Source organism: Hyperolius riggenbachi, chromosome 8, assembly GCF_040937935.1.
Source record: "Hyperolius riggenbachi isolate aHypRig1 chromosome 8, aHypRig1.pri, whole genome shotgun sequence".
NCBI classification, from domain to species: domain Eukaryota; kingdom Metazoa; phylum Chordata; class Amphibia; order Anura; family Hyperoliidae; genus Hyperolius; species Hyperolius riggenbachi.
In genome coordinates this window covers 226403823-226426767 of record NC_090653.1, presented here as the reverse complement: position 1 = coordinate 226426767, position 22945 = coordinate 226403823, and the positions used below count along the sequence as shown (strand labels likewise).

At 42.0% G+C, this 22945-nt stretch overlaps 1 protein-coding gene across 1 annotated transcript; it reads left to right on the top strand.

Moving 5' to 3' along the window:
* Nucleotides 1–423: 423 nt before the first annotated feature.
* LOC137527609 (red-sensitive opsin) lies at nt 424–22206 on the top strand. Its single transcript, XM_068248237.1, has 6 exons — nt 424–688; nt 10960–11256; nt 13866–14034; nt 15120–15285; nt 18209–18448; nt 22027–22206. The coding sequence occupies exons 1-6, from the start codon at nt 580–582 to the stop codon at nt 22141–22143; spliced, it is 1098 nt and encodes a 365-aa protein (XP_068104338.1). The 5' UTR covers nt 424–579; the 3' UTR covers nt 22144–22206.
* Nucleotides 22207–22945: the final 739 nt, after the last annotated feature.

The following is a 22945-nucleotide window of genomic DNA, read 5'->3' as shown; positions in this document are numbered from 1 at the left end:
TGGTAGAAGAGAGTTAAGCAACAATTCTAGTATGTAATACAACCTTTATATTATTCACATTTATTTTTCTTCCCATAATTAACACAGTGACCCCAATTTCACAAAGTGAAGGGTATTAGGAAAATGACAGACATGGAGAAGATGAGATTGGATTTGGTGGCTAAGCAAGCCCAAGCCTTTCCCCTCCTTTTCTCTCTCTCTCTTTCATCTAAGCAAGTGCTTATCCTGTCACCCAAAGTGTCCAGTAAAGTCATCCTTAACCTGATCAAGTGACGTAAACCCTCAGTCTGAAGCCAGAAAGATTGACTGCAGAGAGGAGGGGTGAAGTTAAAACTCATGTGTCAATTAAGAGATAAAAAGTTTAAGGGGGTTTGAGCTTGTCTATGAGTGTCTAGGCTAATCCATCTCAGCTCAGTATATAACAGGAGAGAGGTCATCAAATTACCCATCCCAGTGAGAGACAGTAGTAGAAAGCCAGAGAAGTGACTGAAGCAAGGAGGGAGAGGAGGAGGGCAGGGAATCAGAGGTAGCTCATACCAGAGGAATTGGGAGATTTGCTGGTAGAGGAGTTTACAGGTTATGGCTGCAGCATGGAATGAGGCTGTGTTTGCTGCTCGGAGGAAGCACGATGAGGAAGATACCACAAGAAGTACCATTTTCACATATACCAATGCAAACAACACACGAGGTAAGTCACTGGTGATCAGTAGCAGCAAAAAGCTAGCAAAAATATCTGGCAAATACTAAAAGACTGAAATACTGTATACCACATTGCAGTATTTGCTGATGGCCAGTCCATCTAAAGTCAATAGCCAAGTTTAAGTAAATGCATTTAAAATTAAGAAAAAAAAAACATACTTACTAAGTTGAATGTATGTGTATATATATATATATATATATATATATATATATATATATATATATATATATATAGTTATTTGTATGTATAGATATAATTAGTTATATTATTATTATTTAGTATTTATATAGCGCCAACATATTCCGTAGCGCTGCACAGAGTATATTGTCTTGTCACTTGACTGTCCCTCAGATGGGCTCACAATCTAGTCCCTACCATAGTCCTATGTCTATGTATGTATCGTGTAGTGTATGTTGTAGTCTGTGACCAATTGTTTAGGGAAGAGCCAATTAACTGTATGTTTGTGGGAGGAAACCAGAGTGCCCAGGGGAAACCCACATAGACGTGGGGAGAACATACAAACTCCTTGAAGATGTTGCTCTGGCTAGGATTCGAACTGGGGACCAAGCGCTGCAAGGCTAGAGCGCTAACCACTACGCCACCGTGCCGCTGCTTGTTGTTATTTTCTGTTATGTTTTTGTTGATTGTAGAATATTTAATTCTTGCTTGAAATCTCTAACCTCAATGTGTGATTATTAGGGAGTGTTGCCCCGCGTCTGTGTTCCTCAGCGTTTGTGTTCCTCAGCGTTTTAGATGCTGACTGTTTAGTTCTCCTGAATCTCCATCTGTTTGAAGTTCCACCTACATACACATAGGTGAAAAAGATATTATGGATTCCAGGTGACACCATGGGAGAGGCAAAGAACAACTACAATCCAAAGATTACAAGTCTAATGTGATCCTTTCCATTTTTACCTTTCATTTTCATTAAGCAAGGCATTGTAGCCTAGTTTGGTTGAATCACTCTGTTAGTGTTTTATTGTTGGGATATAGGGACTAACACACTGTGTCAAGAAGAGAAACTTTTCACGCTCTTCAGTTTTCTAAACATTCAAGATTGCCTCACCCATAAGGCACACAAATATTTTTTTGCTCATGTTTTTTTCTCTGCATTGAAGTTTTAACCCCCACCCAGCCAAGTATCCTCTTATGTCACCTACACGTGGCCTTAAAATCTGTTGACAACTGAAATGACTGCCACCGGTAGCGATCACTAGGGCAACGGCAAGAGACCAAACTCTTTATAGATGCATCACTAGGCTATTGCCTACAAATGCACAGCCTGGAGATAATGTTCCGTTACATGCACAACCAGTATCAAAATATGGACAAGCCATCAAATATATTTTGAGGTGTTTTATAACTGTGGCACTTGTCATAAAAAAACAGGAAGGGTGAAAAAAACGGAAGGGTGAAAAAACGTTTATTTTCTGCATGAATGACTATAAAATTAAACAAATTAAACAACTCTTGGAAAAAGATATTACCCAAAGAAAGCCTATGTAATCCTCAAAAACACAATATATCCTTTTTATGGCATAAGTAATATAATGAAATGCCAAAACTCATCATGAACCTTATGCGGTAAAAACCCCAGAGCCTGAAGTGGTTAAATATACCGTGTCTGGGTTTGGTCAGTATTTGGTTGCCATTTGTTGGGAGCTGATGGCGGGGACAGAGTTCTGCAATCACGATAGAATAATTTTTTTTTTAGAAAAAGAAGAAAAGAAGCTTTTTTTTTTTAAAAGATGCAAATTATGAAAGTATTTAACAAAAATATTTTAAAATTTGTGTTTATTTCATTAAACGTTTTTGTCATTAATGTATTTTCCATTAAATGTGTTTTGGCTGCGTCTTTTCTTTTTATGGTAAATAAGTAAGAGGAAATGAGCTCTTTACTTGTGTGGGAGTTACTATTTTGTTACTCAAATAATTATTAAAATGAATAGGTGATCAGATAGCACAAAAATGATCCCTATCTATTTTTTGGGGTTGTAGATATTGACTGGCACCATCCAGGATTAAATGCTCTTTATATCATAAATGTTACAGCATACGGCACATATCAGCGGTGTTTTGAACCATAATTCTTCTTTTTCAAGCTGTATGTATGAAGATAATGCATGGTTATGTACTGTAGTATGAACATATATTGTCTACAAACAGCACGGCTTGAGAAAGAAGCTTCAAAACATCGCTGATATGTGCTGTACGCTTTTACATTTATGAAATAAAAAGTATATGTTACTTTAATTATGGATGGTGCCAGTCAATATCTACAATTTGATCTGGTGTGCTGCTTGATTGACCATGGCACGTCCAAACAGAGGGCATAGAGGAGTGCTCCACCATTACTTATTCATACAGTGGGTTGCAAAAGTATTCGGCCCCCTTGAAGTTTTCCACATTTTGTCATATTACTGACACAAACCTAAATCAATTTTATTGGAATTCCACATGAAAGACCAATACAAAGTGGTGTACACGTGAGAAGTGGAACGAAAATCATACATGATTCCAATTTTTTTTTACAAATAAATAACTACAAAGTGGGGTGTGCCTAATTATTCAACCCCCTTTGGTCTGAGTACAGTCAGTTGCCCATAGACATTGCCTGATGAGTGCTAATGACTAAATAGAGTGCACCTCTGTGTAATCTAATGTCAGTACAAATACAGCTGCTCTGTGGCGGCCTCAGAGGTTGTCTAAGAGAATATTGGGAGCAACACCACCATGAAGTCCCTAAGAACACACCAGACAGGTTAGGGATAAAGGTATTGAGAAATTTAAAGAAGGCTTAGACTACAAAAAGATTTCCAAAGCCTTGAACATCTCACGGAGCACTGTTCAAGCGATCATTCAGAAATAGAAGGAGTATGGCACAACTGTAAACCTACCAAGACAAGGCCGTCCACCTAAACTCACAGGCCGAACGAGGAGAGCGCTGATCAGAAATGCAGTCAAGAGGCCCATGGTGACTCTGGACGAGCTGCAGAGATCTACAGCTCAAGTGGGGGAATCTGTCCATTGGACAACTATTAGTTATGCACTGCACAAAGTTGGCCTTTATGGAAGAGTGGCAAAAAGAAAGCCATTGTTAACAGAAAAGCATAAGAAGTCCCGTTTGCAGTTTGCACTGCACATCACTCTGAACACACTATCCCCACTGTCAAATATGGTAGTGGCAGCATCATGCTCTGGGGTGCTTCTCTTCAGCAGGGACAGGGAAGCTGGTCAGAGTTGATGGGAAGATGGATGAAGCCAAATACAGGGCAATCTTGGAAGAAAACCTCTTGGAGTCTGCAAAAGACTTGAGACTGGGGCGGAGGTTCACCTTCCAGCAGGACAACAACCTCAAACATAAAGCAAGGGCAACAATGGAATTATTTAAAATAAAACATATCCATGTATTAGAATGGCCCAGTCAAAGTCCAGATCTAAATCCAATCGAGAATCTGTGGCAAGATCTGAAAACTGCTGTTCACAAATGCTGTCCATCTAATCTGAATCTACATCACATATACAATGACTTACTTCCAGGGTCCTTTTGACAGGGACCCTTAGTAGTTAAAAGCATATAGTGTAACCCAGTACACATTTAAAATCCAAAAACGATCTCATATAAGTTGCCCAGTCTCCAGTTCCTACCGGTTTCGGCCTTGTGCCGTCATCAGGGAACACTGGAGACTGAGCTGTGGGCAAAATATATAAAGATTACCTTGTAATAACTCGATCGGGGCCATTGCAGGCTCTCAGCAGAAAGTTTTCCACTTGCCGGTAATGCGCATAGCTGATAGGCTCATTCCGGTCAGGTGGTTAGGTGCAAGGGGCTCTGGGATGGTGTGACATCACTTCAGAGCTGGAGCCATAGCGTGATTGGTCGGGCTGGTCACATGGGCCAGCATGCTCGCGCGTAACTGGCTGAAAGAGACGCTAAGGATGTTGGGAAGTGTAGTTTCCAGTCTCTCCACGCTCAGCAACTCAATTACATTACCAAATAAATAAATAACACATCAGTACAGGCAGCACGGCCCATGTAATTGAGTTGCTGAGCGTGGAGAGACTGGAAACTACACTTCCCAACATCCTTAGCGTCTCTTTCAGCCAGTTACGCGCGAGCATGCTGGCCCATGTGACCAGCCCGACCAATCACGCTATGGCTCCAGCTCTGTAGTGATGTCACACCATCCCAGAGCCCCTTGCACCTAACCACCTGACCGGAATGAGCCTATCAGCTATGCGCATTACCGGCAAGTGGAAAACTTTCTGCTGAGAGCCTGCAATGGCCCCGATCGAGTTATTACAAGGTAATCTTTATATATTTTGCCCACAGCTCAGTCTCCAGTGTTCCCTGATGACGGCGCAAGGCCGAAACCGGTAGGAACTGGAGACTGGGCAACTTATATGAGATCGTTTTTGGATTTTAAATGTGTACTGGGTTACACTATATGCTTTTAACTACTAAGGGTCCCTGTCAAAAGGACCCTGGAAGTAAGTCATTGTATATGTGATATAGATTCAGCTTCTAATAAATGTTTATATGTTTCTTGGATGGAGAAGTGACCTTTCTCGATTTATTTCTGGTGATGGTCACTATGGAAACATGATTTTGAGCACTGTGGGGTTACTGCAGATGCCGATCTGAGTACCAAGCGCTGTGGATTTGTATGCAATTTTTCTTGGAACCGATTGTGGATGTGGTTGATCCTGAGCAGCTGGTGGAACATACACATGAGATAAAGATTGGATCAGCGCCTGTATATACTACAAAATACGTGACTATATTGTGTCCATCTAATCTGACTGAGCTGGAGCTGTTTTGCAAAAAAGAATGGGCAAGGATTTCAGTCTCTAGATGTGCAAAGCTGGTAGAGACATACCCTAAAGACTGGCAGCTGTAATTGCAGCAAAAGGTAGTTCTACAAAGTATTGACTTTAAAGTTATTTATTTATTTTTAAATGTTTGGAATTCTGTATGATTTTCGTTCTACTTTTCACGTGTACACCACTTTGTATTGGTCTTTCACATGGAATTCCAATAAAATTGATTCATGTTTGTGGCAGTAATATGACAAAATGTGGAAAACTTCAAGGGGGCCGAATACTTTTGCAACCCACTGTATCTTCTTTTTAGGGACACAAGGAGGTGAAATAGGTCCTCTTAGTTAACACTTTGATGAGGGCGCTATGCGAGGGGAGGGGGAAATGCTTTCCACGTCTTAAAAGCTATCCTTACCCAAAAGGACCCTTCCCATGTTAAATGCTGTATGGGTTAGTAATGGTCAGAGCATTGGGTTGGCTACGAATCACATAATTAATTCCTAGTGTGTCATTGTAGGCGACACATGCAGTCTGTTTTGCTTAGGATTTCACAGTATAGAAATTTTGTCAATGGCAGATGCAGCTTGGTTAAACTGAATAGCAGTCTGTGAAATGCAGATTCTCTTCCGTCATCCAATAATCTCCCACATGAGTTAATCAGGGAGGAGTTGGAAAGTGCCCCAGCTGATCTTTCATTGTGAACACAGATCTGATCACCTGACCCTTTCCACCTGCACTCTGCTGCTGGGAGATACTTACTCTTTGTGGCTAGCATTGCAGCACTAAAGTCAGTTTTGCTAAGTCTTGTCATCTTCCTTTCTAGTTTCCACCTGTTTAGTGTGTTATGAAGCATTTCTCCTTCACAAATCCTCTCCAGTGTGTAAATATAAAAATAGATTAATGAGTAGTTAGTAATTGTTTCTTATTGCAGATAGAGCTGGGTAATAAGACATATGTTTATAAACACATTGAAGAGTGTAAAGGAAAAAAGTAAATGTTTTATTTCACACTAAGCAGGGAAGAAATGCTGAACTGTACTTCCAGTTCTGGCCACAGTTGAGAGTTAATATCACATTGTCAGGTCGCCAGGGCCAGCTGGTCTGCTTTGTGCTCTGGAGGGAACTCCCACTCTGCTAATAATATGGAGCTGCTGGATGCAGGTGGGAAGGTGCTTTCACAATATTTGTTGTGTAACATACTGACGTGCAATCAGGGGCGTAACTAGAAATCACTGGGCCCCCTGCGAATATTTGGATGGGGCCCCCCCCATAGGTGCCAAATAATCGTAATGGGGCAGCGTTTCACTGTAAATTGTAAAGTGGGCAGCATTTTACCAGACAATTGTAATGTGGGCTAGAAAATCGTAATGTGGGCAGAGTTCACCAGAAAATCGTAATGTGGGCCTTTAAAAAATCGTAATGTGGGCAGAGTTCACCAGAAAATCGTAATGTGGGCAGAGTTTACCAGAAAATCCTAATGTGAGCAGCAGTCACCAGGAAATTGTAACGTGAGCAGCAGTCACCAGAAAATTGTAACGTGGACAGCATTCACCAGACAATCGTAATGTGGGCAGCGTTCACTAGAATATCGTAATGTGGGACAGAAAATCGTAATGTGGGCAGAGTTCACCAGAAAATCGTAATGTGGGCAGCGTTCACCAGAAAATTGTAACATGGACAGCATTCACCAGACAATCGTAACGTGGGCAGTGTTCACCAGAAAATCGTAATGTGGGCCAGAAAATCGTAATGTGGGCAGCGTTCACCAGAAAATCGTAACGTGGACAGCATTCACCAGACAATCGTAACGTGGGCAGTGTTCACCAGAAAATCGTAATGTGGGCCAGAAAATCGTAATGTGGGCAGAGTTCACCAGAAAATCGCAATGTGGACAGCAGTCACCAGAAAATCGCCATGTGGGCAGCAGTCACCAGAAAATCGCAATGTGGGCAGCAGTCACCAGAAAATCGCCATGTGGGCAGCAGTCACCAGAAAATCGCAATGTGGGCATCAGTCACCAGAAAATCCTAATGTGGGCAGCAGTCACCAGAATATCATAATGTGGGCAGCAGTCACCAGAAAATCATAATGTGGGCAGCAGTCAGTCACCAGAATATCATAATGTGGGCAGCACACACCAGAAAATCCTAATGTGGGCAGCAGTCACCAGAAAATCCTTATGTGGGCAGCAGTCACCAGAAAATCGCAATGTGGGCAGCAGTCACCAGAAAATCGCAATGTGGGCAGCAGTCACCAGAAAATCGCAATGTGGGCAGCAGTCACCAGAAAATCCTAATGTGGGCAGCATACACCAGAAAATCGTAATGTGGGCAGCAGATACCAGAAAATCGCAATGTGGGCAGCAGACACCAGAAAATCGCAATGTGGGCAGCAAACACCAGAAAATCATAATGTGGGCAGCAGACACCAGAAAATCGTAATGTGGGCAGCAGGCACCTGAAAATGGTAATGTGGGCAGCAGACACCAGAAAATCATAATATGGGCAGCAGACACCTGAAAATCATAATGTGGGCAGCAAACACCAGAAAATCGCAATGTGGGCAGCAGTGACCAGAAAATCGCAATGAGGGCAGATGTGACCAGAAAATCGTAATGTGGGCAGCAGACACCTGAAAATCGTAATGTGGGCAGCAGACACCTGAAAATCGTAATGTGGGCAGCAGACACCAGAAAATCGCAATGTGGGCAGCAGTGACCAGAAAATCCTAATGTGGGCAGCAGTCACCAGAAAATCGCAACGTGGGCAGCAGTCACCAGAAAATCCTAATGTAGGCAGCAGTCACCAGAAAATCGCAATGTGGGCAGCAGTGACCAGAAAATCGTAATGTGGGCAGCAGACACCTGAAAATCGTAATGTGGGCAGCAGACACCAGAAAATCATAATGTGTGCAGCAGACACCTGAAAATCACAATGTAGGCAGCAGACACTAGAAAAAAAAATGCACCTGTGAAAAAAAAACAATTCACTTACCTGACAGAAGTCTTCTCCTCTCCCGGCATCTGGCTCGCAGCTCCCCAAGTCCTCCTGCAGCACATCTCCCGCGCTGACAGGCAGAGTGCAGGGCTACGGCAAGATGGCTGCCGAAGCCCTGTACTAGAGACACAAATGGTCTCCAGTGCAGGGCTTCTTCGGCGGCCATCTTGCCGTAGCCCTGCTCTGCCTGCCAGAGACTATGCAGGCTGCTGGAGCGGGGCTGCGGGGAATGAACTGGCGCAGCGTCTATTAGATGTTGCGGCCAGTTGAGCACCTTGCTGGGGGGTCCAGAGCAGCGCTCCCCCCACGCACAGTGAGCGGGCCCCAGAGCAGCCCCGGGCCCACCTGCGGCTGAGGGGGTCGCATCCCCGGTAGGTACGCCGGTGCGTGCAATGCAAAACTCTGTGCATTGCCAATTAATGCAAATGTACTTTCATACATAAAAAATTAAGGTTGAACAAGTGCTTTAAAAGATATCAGTTGCTTGGATGCCTCACAAAAAGTATGCAGTCAGTGGAGTCAGAGCAATATAATATTCAATACAATAACATTAGTAAAGCCCTTTTCTACCATAGGACGCAAAGGGCATAGATATGTCTCAGATCAATACATGATTGCAGAGTGGACTGTGTTACAGAGGAAATAGTCAGGTGTTGGTAAATACCAGACTAAACAGGTGACTTTTCAGTTTGGACTTAAATGCTTTGAAGGATGGAGATGTCCTGATTGGGTGTGGCAGGGAATTCCAAAGTGTAGGGGCAGCATGACAGAAGGCTTTGGCTCCCAAGGTTTTGAGATGAAATCTGGGGGTGATCAAGTTATTAGATCCCTTTTAATGTACGATTGTAAGAGGTGAGATGTAGTTGCAACTAATCCTTCAGTTATCCAGGGCCCGGATTGTGCAAGGATTTGAGGATTTGAATGTCAATAAGCCAGCCTTAAATAGAATTCTCTTTTATGGGCAGCTTTTCTCTGTAGCTTATTTCGCATAGCAAATAATTACTGATCTTAGACAAGTCTATACCGTTTAAGTCCAATGGGAGAAACACACTTTAAAAATGTTATTGTTAATATTATTTGTTGTAAGGTTAGAACCTCTTTAGCCCCCTGAAAGAGGTTTAAGCTAACCCGAGATAGTTAAAAAATATACTTCCTGAATCGGGGGGGGGGGGGGGGCGGGCTTCTTACCGCCGTCACACCTGTGACCATTAATCTTCAGCTTCTCTCTCCTCTGAGAACCTAGAGCACTGACAGGCATGTAAGGGGTGGGGTAGAGGCAGGAAATGGGCAGAGAAGAGCCAATGAGGTGGCGCTGAGAGGTGAGGAGGGGGCGTTATGCAGGAGTTCCTCTCCTGCAAGGGACGCCCCTTCCCCATTAGTCTATCGACAAGCTGCTTATCGAAAGGTTCGGGAAGGGGGGCAGCGGGTCGTGAGGGACACAGAGGCATGGCATTTGAAAGTGAAAATGCCTCTGTGTCCCATTTAACTCACAAATATCTACATCGGGTGCACTTTGAGGCAAGTAGTACTTTCATAGGGAAGTCAGCAAAGGAGCCTTCCATGATCTTTTTCACACTGAAGATCAGCATAGTTCCAGAAGTCAGTGGATGCTACTCTGTTCAGCCCAAGCTCATTTCTTGCATTATAATATGAAAGCAGGTGCATCCTTGTGTTAGTAATAGGTTGCAAACTTAAGTAAAGTAGATCTAGTAGTTCAAAAGAAACTACCGCTACATATAAACACCTCTCATTTAAAATTAAAATGCAAATGTATATTTTCTACATCCAGTGTAAGGGTTTTGCAGCTATGGATGAATCTGGCTCTCATCTTTGCTTTTTTCTGCCTAGTAGCTCAGCACAGGACTTGCACAGACAACAACTGCATGCAGTATAAGGAATAATGTATGGCAGTGTGAAACAACGTCTGCTGTTTGAGACAGACACTTCCTATAACATAATTACAATCACTTGGTAAGGATGCTTTCAGTGAGATGGGTCAAAAGAGATCTGGAAACAGGCACACAGCCCATGTGACCAGCATTTTTGAGTGTGTAAGATGGCCCTAGGGCATCTTTTCTGCAAATGTAGTTTATACATGTGTTGGGGAGCCTAAAACCCTAAAAGCAGATCCAAACTCTTGCACAGCACACAATAAAAAGTTTTTGTTCCACATACACATGCAGTAGAAATCCACTGCACTGAGCTGTGTTTTTATAGCTACAGCAGAGTGTAATTAGCCTTATCAGTAGCTATGAATGAGAGCTCAGAATCTAAACCTAATCCAGTCAAAACTTCAGGGTTTTCTTAGGATTTTTCCCTAAATGTTATCATGCTGTGCCTAATCTTTTAGAGCAGAGAGGAAGTTTTGAGTTTTATACGAGTATCTAGCAGGCTGTAACTTAGCATATAATTTAAACTAAAACTCTGTTGTTTTGCTTTTCAGGTCCTTTTGAAGGTCCCAATTACCACATTGCACCAAGATGGGTCTACAACATCACAACATTGTGGATGTTATTTGTAGTTTTTGCTTCTTGTCTTACAAATGGGCTGGTCTTGGTAGCCACATTTAAATTTAAAAAGCTTCGGCATCCTCTGAACTGGATCCTGGTCAACTTGGCGGTTGCTGACCTTGGAGAGACTATCATTGCTAGCACCATCAGTGTCTTTAACCAGATTTTTGGTTACTTCATCCTTGGCCATGCCCTGTGTGTTATTGAAGGGTACACTGTTTCAGTATGTGGTAAGTCTTCATTTGATCATGTTTAGGGGGTTGCCTGTATGTAACTGCAATAATGTATTGATTTTTCTTTTGTATCCCAAAAGCACATTATCAATGTCAGTCTTTGTCCCTGTTCAGGAGGTTATTGTTCCGTTCTTGTCTTTTGTGACAGGAAGTAAACAATAATCTTAAGTGATAGGAAGTGGGTGAATATACAGAGGCAATGGACAGGGTCTTGACCACTTCACCACTGTAAAAATGCAAGTTTACTGATCAGTGTTAATTTCGCGTTGTTTTGTTGTTCATTCACCTCCTGTCTTTTGCGACAATCTTGAGAGCGACAAAGTTCTTAACTTTCCTTGTTATTACTGGTTTATTTCACAACTCTATATAGATAACAAATGTGCCATCTGGTAGTATAATTAGTCTTTACAGGCTTTGCTAAATTAGTTCTCTTTAAAATACTCCATTTAAGAACATACAGTATTAGTGCAGAATCTAAGGCAAGAAGTTCTGGAGGTCCCAGAGCACACTACAAACAGAAAGGCCAAAAGACATACCAACGAATCCTATGTTATGTATAGGGTTTGTTCAGACGTGTTCTGAACTGTCCATTGTTTCCATGCAGTTGCGGAACGTGGAATCCCGACCTGCCTGACTCTTCCAGATACTGGACGGAAGTTGGAGGTGTCATAGACTCGTTACAATGTAAACCATGGAATCGGGAGAACTATAGGAGCAGTCGTGGCAGATCATACATTAAATCTACTGTGATCATTCATGATACTACCCCATTGTAATGTGAACCAAGCTTTATTTATGTATGAGATCTCATGGTTGGCCACTAATCATACAATCTTGAGTGTGCAGTCTTAGCACCTCTGTGTCAGGGCCGGTTCAAGTAACAATCGGGCCCTAGGGCAAAATTAGCCTGGGAGGCCCCCCAACAGACACCTCCCCCCCGACCAAAGAGCATCATTAGAGGACCTTTGTTGCAGCAAAATTTCCCTCCTGGGCCCCTAAACTTGGCTTCTGACCCTCCCCCAATCACCTCCTAACTTAACAGACTCTGCAGAGTCCCTGGGGAGCAACAGTTAAGATGGGGAGGGACAACATTTTTTCCTATGGTAGCTCCGGCCCTGCTCTGTGTAGTATAAAGCCTGGTACACACCTTCTATTTTTATTGACCTATGGTTGGCCAGTTTTACCACCTCCATGTAGTATAAGGACCAACAGATTTTGACTACTATGAACAGACTGTATAGATAAGCTCTCATACTACATGGAGGTGGTGAATTTGTCAGTGATTTGCCAATAAAAATTGAAGCTTTGAACCAGTCTAAAGCCTGGGACACACATTCAATTATGATTGGCCAATTGTACCACCTTGATGTAGTATGAGGGACCTGTATGTAGTATGTAGTATAAAAGGTTAACTGATTTTGAATACTATGATTAAATTTGTACATAAACTCCCATACTACATGAAGATGATAAATTTGCCTGTGACTGACCATTCAAAATTGAAGGTGTATACAAGCCTTTAAAGGTCCATCCACACATCCAATTTTGATTGGGCTTGACTGGCCAATTTTACCATTTCTATGTAGTATGAGAGCTTACCTAGACAATCTCTTTATAGTATTCAAAATCTGTTGCCCCTCACACTAAATGGACGACTAAGTACATGTAGGCTGGATATTTTAACCACTTCTCTTCTGCAGAAGAGAACAGCAGAATGCGTTATGTTCTGTGGAGGAAAAAATAGCTGTGTAGATTTTTTTTTCTCTTAAGGCTTTCATATTATGATGATTAACATGTTATTAACAGCCAAATCTTTGCGCAATCTGGGCCATTGATACCTAAAGGATTTGTTGCAACTGATTCCCACCTCCCACAATACTAGATCAAAAAGCTATAACTTGACCTCCCCCGGAGTCCACCTCAAATCCTTTGGAGACAAAGCCTTCTGTCATGCTGCCCCTATGCTTTGCAATTTTTTTGCCACACATAATCAGGAAACTCCATCCCTGGAAGCTTTTAACTCCAAAGTGAAAAGTTAACTGTTTAGTCTGGCATTAACGAACACTTGACTATTTCCTCTGTAAGACACTCCTCCTGATCTGAGACATATCTATGCACCCTGGGTCCTATGGGAGAAAAGCAACTGTTATTATATTAGTATATTGTATAATAAGTTGAAAAATATGTATGCATTTACCACAGAACTTTACATTGCATATTGTACAATTCAGGTTACTAACTGTCCCTTACAGAAGGTCTCACAATTTAATGTCCCTACCCCAGTCTAGGGGTAAATTCTGGGGGATTTCAGATAACATACCCATATATTTGTAGAAGTGGTAAAAAGCGAGACTGGCGGAAACCAACACTAGCATGGGAAGAACTCACTAACTCTATGCAGATATTGTTCTAGACAAGATTGACAACTTGGACTCTGGAGCTGCAACACATGAGCCCTATACTGCTAATATTATGGTGACCATTATGGTTAGATAAAATCAAAAGTGTGTATAAGGTCTCTCAAAACATGTTGAAGGTTTCCAGACATAATTACTTTAAGTTGGAGAATGCTTTATGAATAAGTGATTTTTCTAACTTTTCTACAGGTATTTCTGGACTCTGGTCATTAACGGTAATTGCCTGGGAAAGATGGTTCGTTGTTTGCAAACCATTTGGCAACATAAAATTTGATGGAAAACTGGCTCTTGGCGGGATCTTGTTTTCTTGGATTTGGAGTGCTGGCTGGTGCTCACCACCAATATTTGGCTGGAGCAGGTAAGATCTTCACGAGTAAACACATAGTTTACCAATAATGTGGAAATAAAACAGCACTACTTTTGGTGAAAAAAATATATCTACATTTATCTAAATGCAGACATGATGTTCATATTTAGTGACTGTAAAGAGAACCCGAGGCGGTTCCTTGGGGGGCAGATGGGACACAGAGGCATGTTCTCTGCCTCAAGACATGCCTCTGTGTCCCCACACTGCTCTCTGCCCCCCCCCCCCCCCCCGCGCCAAGCTAAAGCCCCCCAAAATTAGTGACAATATTTGTTCCTATCTCGGAGAGTAAACAGAGGAGAGGGATTCCCTGTTCAAAACATCCATTAGGGGCATTCCTGCAGGGTTTCCAGAGCTGCCATTGGCCAGCTCTCTCTCCCTGGCCGTGCCCCCTGCCGATCCCCCGCCTCCCTGCATGCTGGGAGAGAGAATCAATCTCTCCTTTCAACGTCGTGAACCAGAGGTTATGAAAGTGAAAGTGGGTCACTGCAGCCCACAGGAGAAGTGGAGAGCGGCAGTTTTGGCGGCTACCTGATTGGCTCAGCCCCCCGAATGAGGTAGGATAATTATCTTAATTTCATGACCCCACCTCAAGCTCGCTTTAATTCCTGCTTCAAGGCAAATCTGCAGGGAGGACCAGACATCTTGTTTTACTTTGTATAAACCTATAACTTTTAAGTTCCTGTTTGCCATAGCTCATGGTAGCTTATTCACAATAAAACAGGGTAAGAATTTAGGACCTCATTTGCTAAAAGCTGTGCACTGGCCTGGAGAAGATTTCACTAAAGTTATGTTTCCATTTTAATATTTCTCCTACTGGATATTTTAAACAGCAAAGATGTGTAGTAAAATCTGCCAAGTGTGTAAGATTGCCTCTATTGCATTACATTGGAGTGCTTTTCACACCAGATTAGTCCATTGGCTGGTAAACAAAGATAAGTTGCCTTCATCTGAGGCAGAATGTTTTCAGAGAGTGAATTAATTGGACCGCTAGGTTTTCCATATTCTCATAGAATTTGAAGTTGAAAAAAAAAAATTCATTAAAAACCTTAACTATGTCTTCTGATGTTCCCCTGCAGGTACTGGCCCCATGGCTTGAAAACATCCTGTGGTCCTGATGTGTTTAGTGGTAGCAGTGACCCTGGAGTTCAGTCATACATGATGGTGCTAATGACTACTTGTTGCATAATTCCTCTGTCGGTCATTGTCCTCTGCTACATACAAGTTTGGTGGGCCATTAGGAAGGTGAACAAGAATTATTTTTTTTTACATTACATAGACAAAAAAGTACACATGAAGATCATGTTTCCTCCTCCTCATTTGTTTAGTGGACTCTGACTGCACTCGACTATATGTACAGTTGAGGCAAAAATGATTAGCCCCCTTATGAAATACTCCATGAAAATGACCATTAACAACACGTGTTTGTTATTTTGGAAACAAATACACTATAAAAAAACAATGTTCACTAAGTTTAGTTAGGATATTTCATTGATAAACAGAGTTAAAACAAGAAAGGGTGGAAATGAGACATCCAAAATTACAACTATCCCCCTGGCCATTAAAAGGTCTATAGTGTACCCTTTCTGAGCCACAACTAACAACAATCTCTTAGAGTAGTTCTTTACTAGGTTGGCACAGGTCTCCTGAGGGATTTTGGCCCATTCTTCCATTGCAAGCTGTTCTAGATGGTCCAAATTGAATGGTTTCCGAGTATGGACATACACTTTGAGCACCCGCCACAGGTTCTTAATAGGAATGAGTTCTGGGCTCTGTGTGGGCTACGCCAGGATCTTGGTTTTGGTATCCTTGAGGAACTGTTGGACTAATTTCAATGTATGCTTTGGGTCATTGTCTTGTTGGAAGACTCAATGACGACCTAAGCCTAGACTACAAGCAGATTTCTGCATATTCTCCATCAAATTGTCACCATAGTTTTCTTTTTTCATGATGCAACAAGGCTCCTTGTGCCTGAAGCTGCAAAACAGCCCCACAGTATGAAGCTCACACCTCCATGTATAACTGTGGGAACAGTGTTCCTAGGGTTGAAGGCCATGTGCCCATTGCCCAAACAGTTCCAGTTTAGTCTCATCAGACCAAAGCACAGACTTCCAAAACATATCTTTACCTTTCAAATATTCACGTCAAACCTCAGTTGGGCTGTGATGTGTCACTCTTTGAGTAAAGGGGTTCTTCTGGGACAATGTCCCTGAAGCCCACCATGATTAAGAGCCCTCACGTGTTCCTTAAAACATCAACTCCAGAAGAGGCCAGGTCATCAACAATCGTTTTGGCAGATGTCTTTTTATGCGGATGAATGTTGTTAGAAAGGCAGTTGACTGCAGGTGTTGTTAGGAAGCCAATCGGCTGCACAGGTGTGGTTTCAAAGTGATTTGTGAATTACTTTCGGTGTGTTTTGAAAGCAAACATTCACATGGAGGTTAATAATTTTGGCCAATCAATTTTTACTATATTCGTTATAAAGGAAGCCTAAAAATGTATGTTATGCTATAAAATGTACCAACAGATATTAAATAGCACCTGTGAATGTTTGATTATATCAAGTTCATTAATGCTGCAAACATTGGGAAGAAGGTTAAGAAAATGTTTCCTAATTCCTGGGAGGCTAATACTTTTCCCCTCAGTTGTACTTTTACATGCCTGATGAGTCTGTCCATCATGGTTTCTTTCAGCTATTGCATAGGCATGTTCGTAGCCTAAGATCATATTTAGTGTAGTGCAAGTGCACAAACAGTAGTCTTCCTTATTGCTGGAATAATGCCCCCCTTCTGAACTTAAGCAGGTCCAGCTTTGCTGAGAGAGTCAGTGGTTTTGTGATTGGTGCAGAGGCTAGAGGATGACATTATGTGAAGGGAGGATTGATGGTTTTTAGAATTCTATCTTCCTGGTAACGAAACTACTGGATCAGAGGGGGTAATTTTTCAGAAAACTAGGACCACGGATTATCACATGATCAAGTCCATCACATCATAAAACTCATCTACACTTTCTAATGTTTTTTTTTAAATCTCTAAATAATGCTTAGGTGGTGGGCACAACTTACTTCATGCCCCCCTTCTCTTCATACATTACTCACCAAGAAGCCTGGCATTCCAGCTAAAATATAATGCTGTGGTTTCAGCTGGGTCTCAGTTATCTTCTGGTGGAAGGCTGTCATTGAAGCAGTCAGCCATATTGCAGTCAATTCTGGTAGGAGGTGTGGTGTTTGTGCTACCCGTCCTTCCCTTTTCAACAGATTGAAGAAAAGCTGTTACAGCCATTGAACAAACCCCCAATATATTTTGGCATCTGGGAGACATGGCTTTTAAAGTGATGTGATGAGACGGCATGGCATGATGTGAGTGGCGCAGAGGGCACTGGGATGTGGGGCAGGCATAGCTTTACGGGTGAGAAGCTCAGATCGTGTCAATAGAAGCCAAAGTGGCTTTACCTTGCATGGCTGTCCGCCTGGATGATGGAGTCACATGAGCTTAATGTTAATTATTCCAGTAGATAGTAGCGGTGGGGGTTAAAGGGTGAGAACTACAGTGTTAAGTTAAAAGAACACTGAAGTGAGAGGTATATGAAGGCTGACATATTTATTTTCTCTTAAGCAATACCAGTTACCTGGCTATCCTGCTGATCCTCTGTTTTTAAAACTTTTAGCTATCGCCCCTGAGCAAGCATGCAGCAGATCAGGTGTTTCTGACATTATTGTCAGATCTGACAATTTGAGCTGCATGCTTGTTTGTGGTGTGATTCAGACACTACTGCAGCTAAAGAGATCAGCAGGGCTGCCAGGAAACTGGTATTGTTTAAGAGGAAATAAAAATGGCAGCCTTAATATACTTTTCGCTTTAAGTTCCCTTTAACTGGGTGAAGGAGGTGGTTAAAAAAAATTATTTACAAATGGGCTTTTAACTACAAGTCTACATTTTTTGAGCAAGAAAAACAATCTCCTCTAAAAAGGTGTCAGTGAACGGTGGGATTAGCACAACACTGCCGATCTAGTCAGCTCTATTCCTACTGTGAATTTTTTGTCGATGCCCCTCATCAACCCCCGTCTTAGAAGGGATTTAAGTATTACCACATTTACCTGTACGAACAACATTTTTATTGGGGCTATTATGGCACTGAGATAAGACTTTTCAAATCATTCATCTTACAGGTAGCTATGCAGCAGAAGGAGTCGGAATCCACCCAGAAGGCTGAACGGGAGGTCTCCAGGATGGTAGTCGTCATGATCATCGCTTACATCTTTTGTTGGGGACCATATACATTTTTTGCCTGCTTTGCTGCTGCCAATCCAGGCTACAGTTTCCATCCTTTGGCTGCTTCATTGCCTGCTTATTTTGCCAAGAGTGCCACAATTTACAACCCCGTCATCTACGTTTTCATGAACAGACAGGTCAGTACATTAGTTAGGAACGTATCATGATACATTTTGCAAAATTTCAGTCCACCATGCCAAACTCCTGCAACTATATTTTCTAACAGCTGTTTTGTGTATTCATCATTATAATATGCCTTCTTATAGAGCTACTGGTCTCCTCTAACACGTACAGTCACTTTTCAGTGCATGTTAGTTGAGCTGCCGAGAGGAAATTAAGTTTGGCCCCTATGTTTCTCCATTGAACAAACAGAATTTTTGGAGTGGCACACCTTATCCGAAGGATGGGTGCATAACCTTGGGTGCTAAGCCACTTCACCTGGATAAGTCAAATAGTTGAGTACAGAAGTAGGTTAGTACACTGTACTTTGAATGTAGTACTTGTTTATTGAGTCCCTCAGCACAAGTTTATGCTTGTGCTGGCGGATGCAATAAATGAATACTGCATTTAAACTACAGTGTGCTAACCTACCTCTGTACTCTACTTTACTCCATGGGTGGGGATAAATCGGTACCTGCACAGAAGTTTTCAAACTGCTGATTCCATTGGTGTAGTTTGATGACTATAGGTGGCCCCCATGCAAATATTGCAGTACATCCCCACTCTCCATAATTGGCCCAGTGTAGTGACCCCTTCTTCGCATATATTTGAAAAAGGCACCTGTTTAAAATGGCGCAGGATAGCGGAAGCAGAATATCGATACATTTTCCAATTTTCTACTTCTTTATTCAAATGGTAAAATATTGGTAATATTTACCAATATTTTACTGTGATCCAACCTTTCTTTACTCTTACACAGAACCCTCCCCTGGTGACGCCTAACACTTAACCTCCCCCCTGGTGAAGTAAGAAATCAAGCGAAAGCGGTGGTGCACATCCGGCTAAAATATCACATTTATTGCTTCATCTTAAAAGTCCATCCAACAAAACAGAGAGGTACAGGCAGTAAGAGGTCTACAGCTGTTTCGTGCATGCAAAGTGTGGCGCATCATCAGGACAAGTGAAGCCTAACACCTAAACTCCCCCCTGGTGGAGCCTAAAACGTACCCCCCCCTTATAGTGCTTAACCCCCCTTTAAAGTGCATCCTGTTTAGAAGGGTGTCCACAATAATACTTGGTGCAGGGGCTGCCTGCTATGCAAACTGTGGCTACAAATAAGCCACCTGTGCCCTTTTCAACTGCTCTGCCTCCTTCCCCTTCCTCATAATTGTCCAGTAAGTACTGCCATCATGTCATGTTGACAAGTGCAACCATGTCCCTACATACATAGTACAACCTTATCTTTTCTATAATAAATGCAGCCATGTCTTCCTTGTAATAAGTCAATGTATAGATATGGTGGTAGAGCACTTTATCAGCCAATAAGCATACAATAAATCCAGCACTTTCAATCAGGGTTCCCCCTTCAGTTTTCAACTAACCAGATGTAGCGGTCGTTCAGGCCCGTCTGCACCTCTGGGGTATGTGGCCACCTCAATGCCTTCTCTGGCACCACTCCTTCAACACCACATCCTCTGTGTGGCACTAAAAAATACTTCCATTGCGTAAAAGTGGTAAAAGATTTTATTCAAAAATATACTCCTCATACACAGGTATGGCCGCATAAGTTTGTATGGCCACAATTAGGGAGTACAACAGCTTTGCTATGCGTGAGCTGGCTTGAAAAAAATGGCTCCTGCAGCGTGTGTCAGCGGTGTGAAGCTGCTATATGCCTCACTTGTATGTTGCCGCTAAACTTCACACAATCGGCATGTAACAATTCCGCTGCTTCCATCATGCACCATTAATGTCGCTCCGTAGCTCTTCCCTACGCGTTTCATCGCCTAGGCAACTCCTGCTAAGTGTCTCCATTTCCCAACTATTACATATGTGGCCATGTCTCAACTGTCAATGCAGCTATTTACCCTGTAGCAAATACAGCCATATTTCCTTTACAATAAGTGCATCCATTTTCCTACATAATATGGCTGCCCAAAACATTAAATTATACTCCAGCTCTCCACATAAACTCACCAACATTATATTGCAATCATGCCCCCTGTTTAAAGTGAACCCAAGGTAAAAAAAAAAAAAAGCTAGCTACTTACCTAGGGGGAATTGGCTCAGGATCGTCCAGAGGCTTCCCGTATTTGCTCCGCCCCCACCGCTGCCACTCACAGACCCCCTGAACATATCCGACAATGGCTTGTACAAAGGGTGAGCGCAGCAACGATCTAGGTGAGGGTCCTGGGAAGCTTGAGGAGCACACAGGAGGCCTCTTAAGAATCCAGAGCTTCCCTCTTCATTGGTAAGTTTCCATTCTTTTTTTTTAGCCAAGGGTCTGTATTTAATTCCTGTACATTAGAACACAACTACTAATATTTCAGTGACTAAATAAAAAAAAGAATAAAACTCCCCATATATATACAGTAGTCAACCTAATATATTTCACTCCAACCTACTCATTACTTTGCTTCCTGTATATTGTATCATCTCATGCTACGCTGCAATGCCTCCCAATATTATTCTGTACCAACCCAACCCCCGACATTATACTGTTCCTCCATACTATCCTGAACCCCTTCCAATAATATATTGCACCCCAAATAGTACCCTGCATCTCCCTTATTAAATTGAACACCTCCTGCAACCAACACATATTACACTCTAGTACTATACTGCAACCCCCATTTTACACCTCCAGCTACTCCCATAGTAAAATACAGTCTGCATCTGCTACTGAGACCCAGGACCTTGTCATTCTGCTTAATGTTTCCCAGTCTTTACTACATCTGGCTACCCATTCAGCCAACACACTGTACCCTGTGCCCTAGCATTTCATCTAAAGCACCTCCTCCATGGCATCTGTATTATATGCTTTGTACTAAAGAAAGCGAGAAAATAAACTTCACAAAGTTATGTAGGAGATCACAGAGCAGAGAGCAACATGATCTGCTATTATGCAGAGGTCCTTGCAGAGTAAATCAGAACACCAGGGAGTTCATGGAAGAGGTCCTTTGGGTTTGTGACTGGTGTGTTTTGTATATTGATGCGTCTGGCTGGTTCTCTTTCATATACAACACAAGTTTCAGAACGAATGACAAATCATATTGGCACTAACATGTTAGAACAGAATATGAATGTTCTTTGGATGCCTTTCTAAAAAGTACTTCTCTTTAAGAGGAGACATGTTTGCTCAATTAAGTCCAGTGGCAGTCTGGCCCTGTGGCTTGTGGCTATTGGCTATGGCTTGTATAGATAGCAGATCAAGTCATTGTTATCTGGCAGGCCAGTGTAAAACATTTATAAAAAATTCAAAATAATGATATGCTGTGAATGGCTACCACAGTTCCACTGTTCTGTCTGGGAGCAACGGTCCAAGGAAGACTCACCTATCCATTATATATTTCCTTTACTGTAGTTGAGCACATGCTTACTTTGGATAAAGTTGCTCCAGAACCAAAAGGACGGAGTTGAAGGTCATAGGATGATTACAATACAATTACCGTACATATTGACATGTGCCTTATTGATTCATGGCACCTTGTGTATAATAACACATAGGTTCATATTAACAGTTTTTAGTCTCATGACTTTCTTTTTTTCCTTCCTGTAGTTCCGGAACTGCATCTATCAAATGTTTGGCAAAAAGGTTGATGATGGCTCGGAACTTTCTAGTACATCTCGGACAGAAGTGTCCTCAGTTTCCAATTCCACTGTGTCACCTGCATAAAGACCCTTGGGACACCCACCTCAAAGATCTAAAAGTCCAAAGGTAGGTTCGCACACCAGCTTTTTAGATAAGCCAAAGATAATTTATTCCATCATAATGTGTCAACACTATGCATGACAATTGTTTCGGGGCCACGCAGGGTCTGCACGTATCTGAGGAAGGGGACCCTGCGTGGCCCCCGAAACAATTGTCATGCATAGTGTTGACACATTATGATGGAATAAATTATCTTTGGCTTATCTGAAAAGCTGGTGTGCGAACCTACCTTTGGACTTTTGGAATATTATCGGATGTTGCTTTGCATCAAAGGTTCAGCACCCTTACACAGTACGGAAAGGTGTGCCGCTCCTGATCCCACAGTTGCACCTCAAAGATCTGTCCTATTCACTGCACATATTGTATATATTTCAATTTATTGTGTGAGCAGCTATGGATGTGTCTCCTGTCTACACATGCATTATTATTTGTATCTTATGTCCATTTTTACTGCATATTGTCACATAATGCTCTGCCTGTAATATTTTTCATTATGATAAAGTTCTAGTAACTGGCTTGAATACTATCTATTAAAAATATGCAACAAAGATAAATTATATGGACAGCGGAACTGTCTAAAATTTGACTGTTGTAGCTAAAAAAATTCTAGTCATTAATCTAGAGTCTAGATCAAGTGTGTCAAACTCAATCACACAAGGTACCAAAGTCTAAATCACAGTCCAAGTTGCTGGCCAAATTGGTGAGTGAGTTTTACCATTTATTAAACAGTCTCAAATTAAGTAAAATATCTATAACGACCATAGGA

Excerpts from the sequence above, each read along its gene's own strand:
- LOC137527609 (XM_068248237.1), top strand. The coding sequence starts at position 580 with ATGGCTGCAGCATGGAATGAGGCTGTGTTTGCTGCTCGGAGGAAGCAC. Across the intron at positions 11,257-13,865 it reads GTACACTGTTTCAGTATGTG|GTATTTCTGGACTCTGGTCA; the intron begins GTAAGTCTTCAT and ends ACTTTTCTACAG. Across the intron at positions 14,035-15,119 it reads CCAATATTTGGCTGGAGCAG|GTACTGGCCCCATGGCTTGA; the intron begins GTAAGATCTTCA and ends GTTCCCCTGCAG.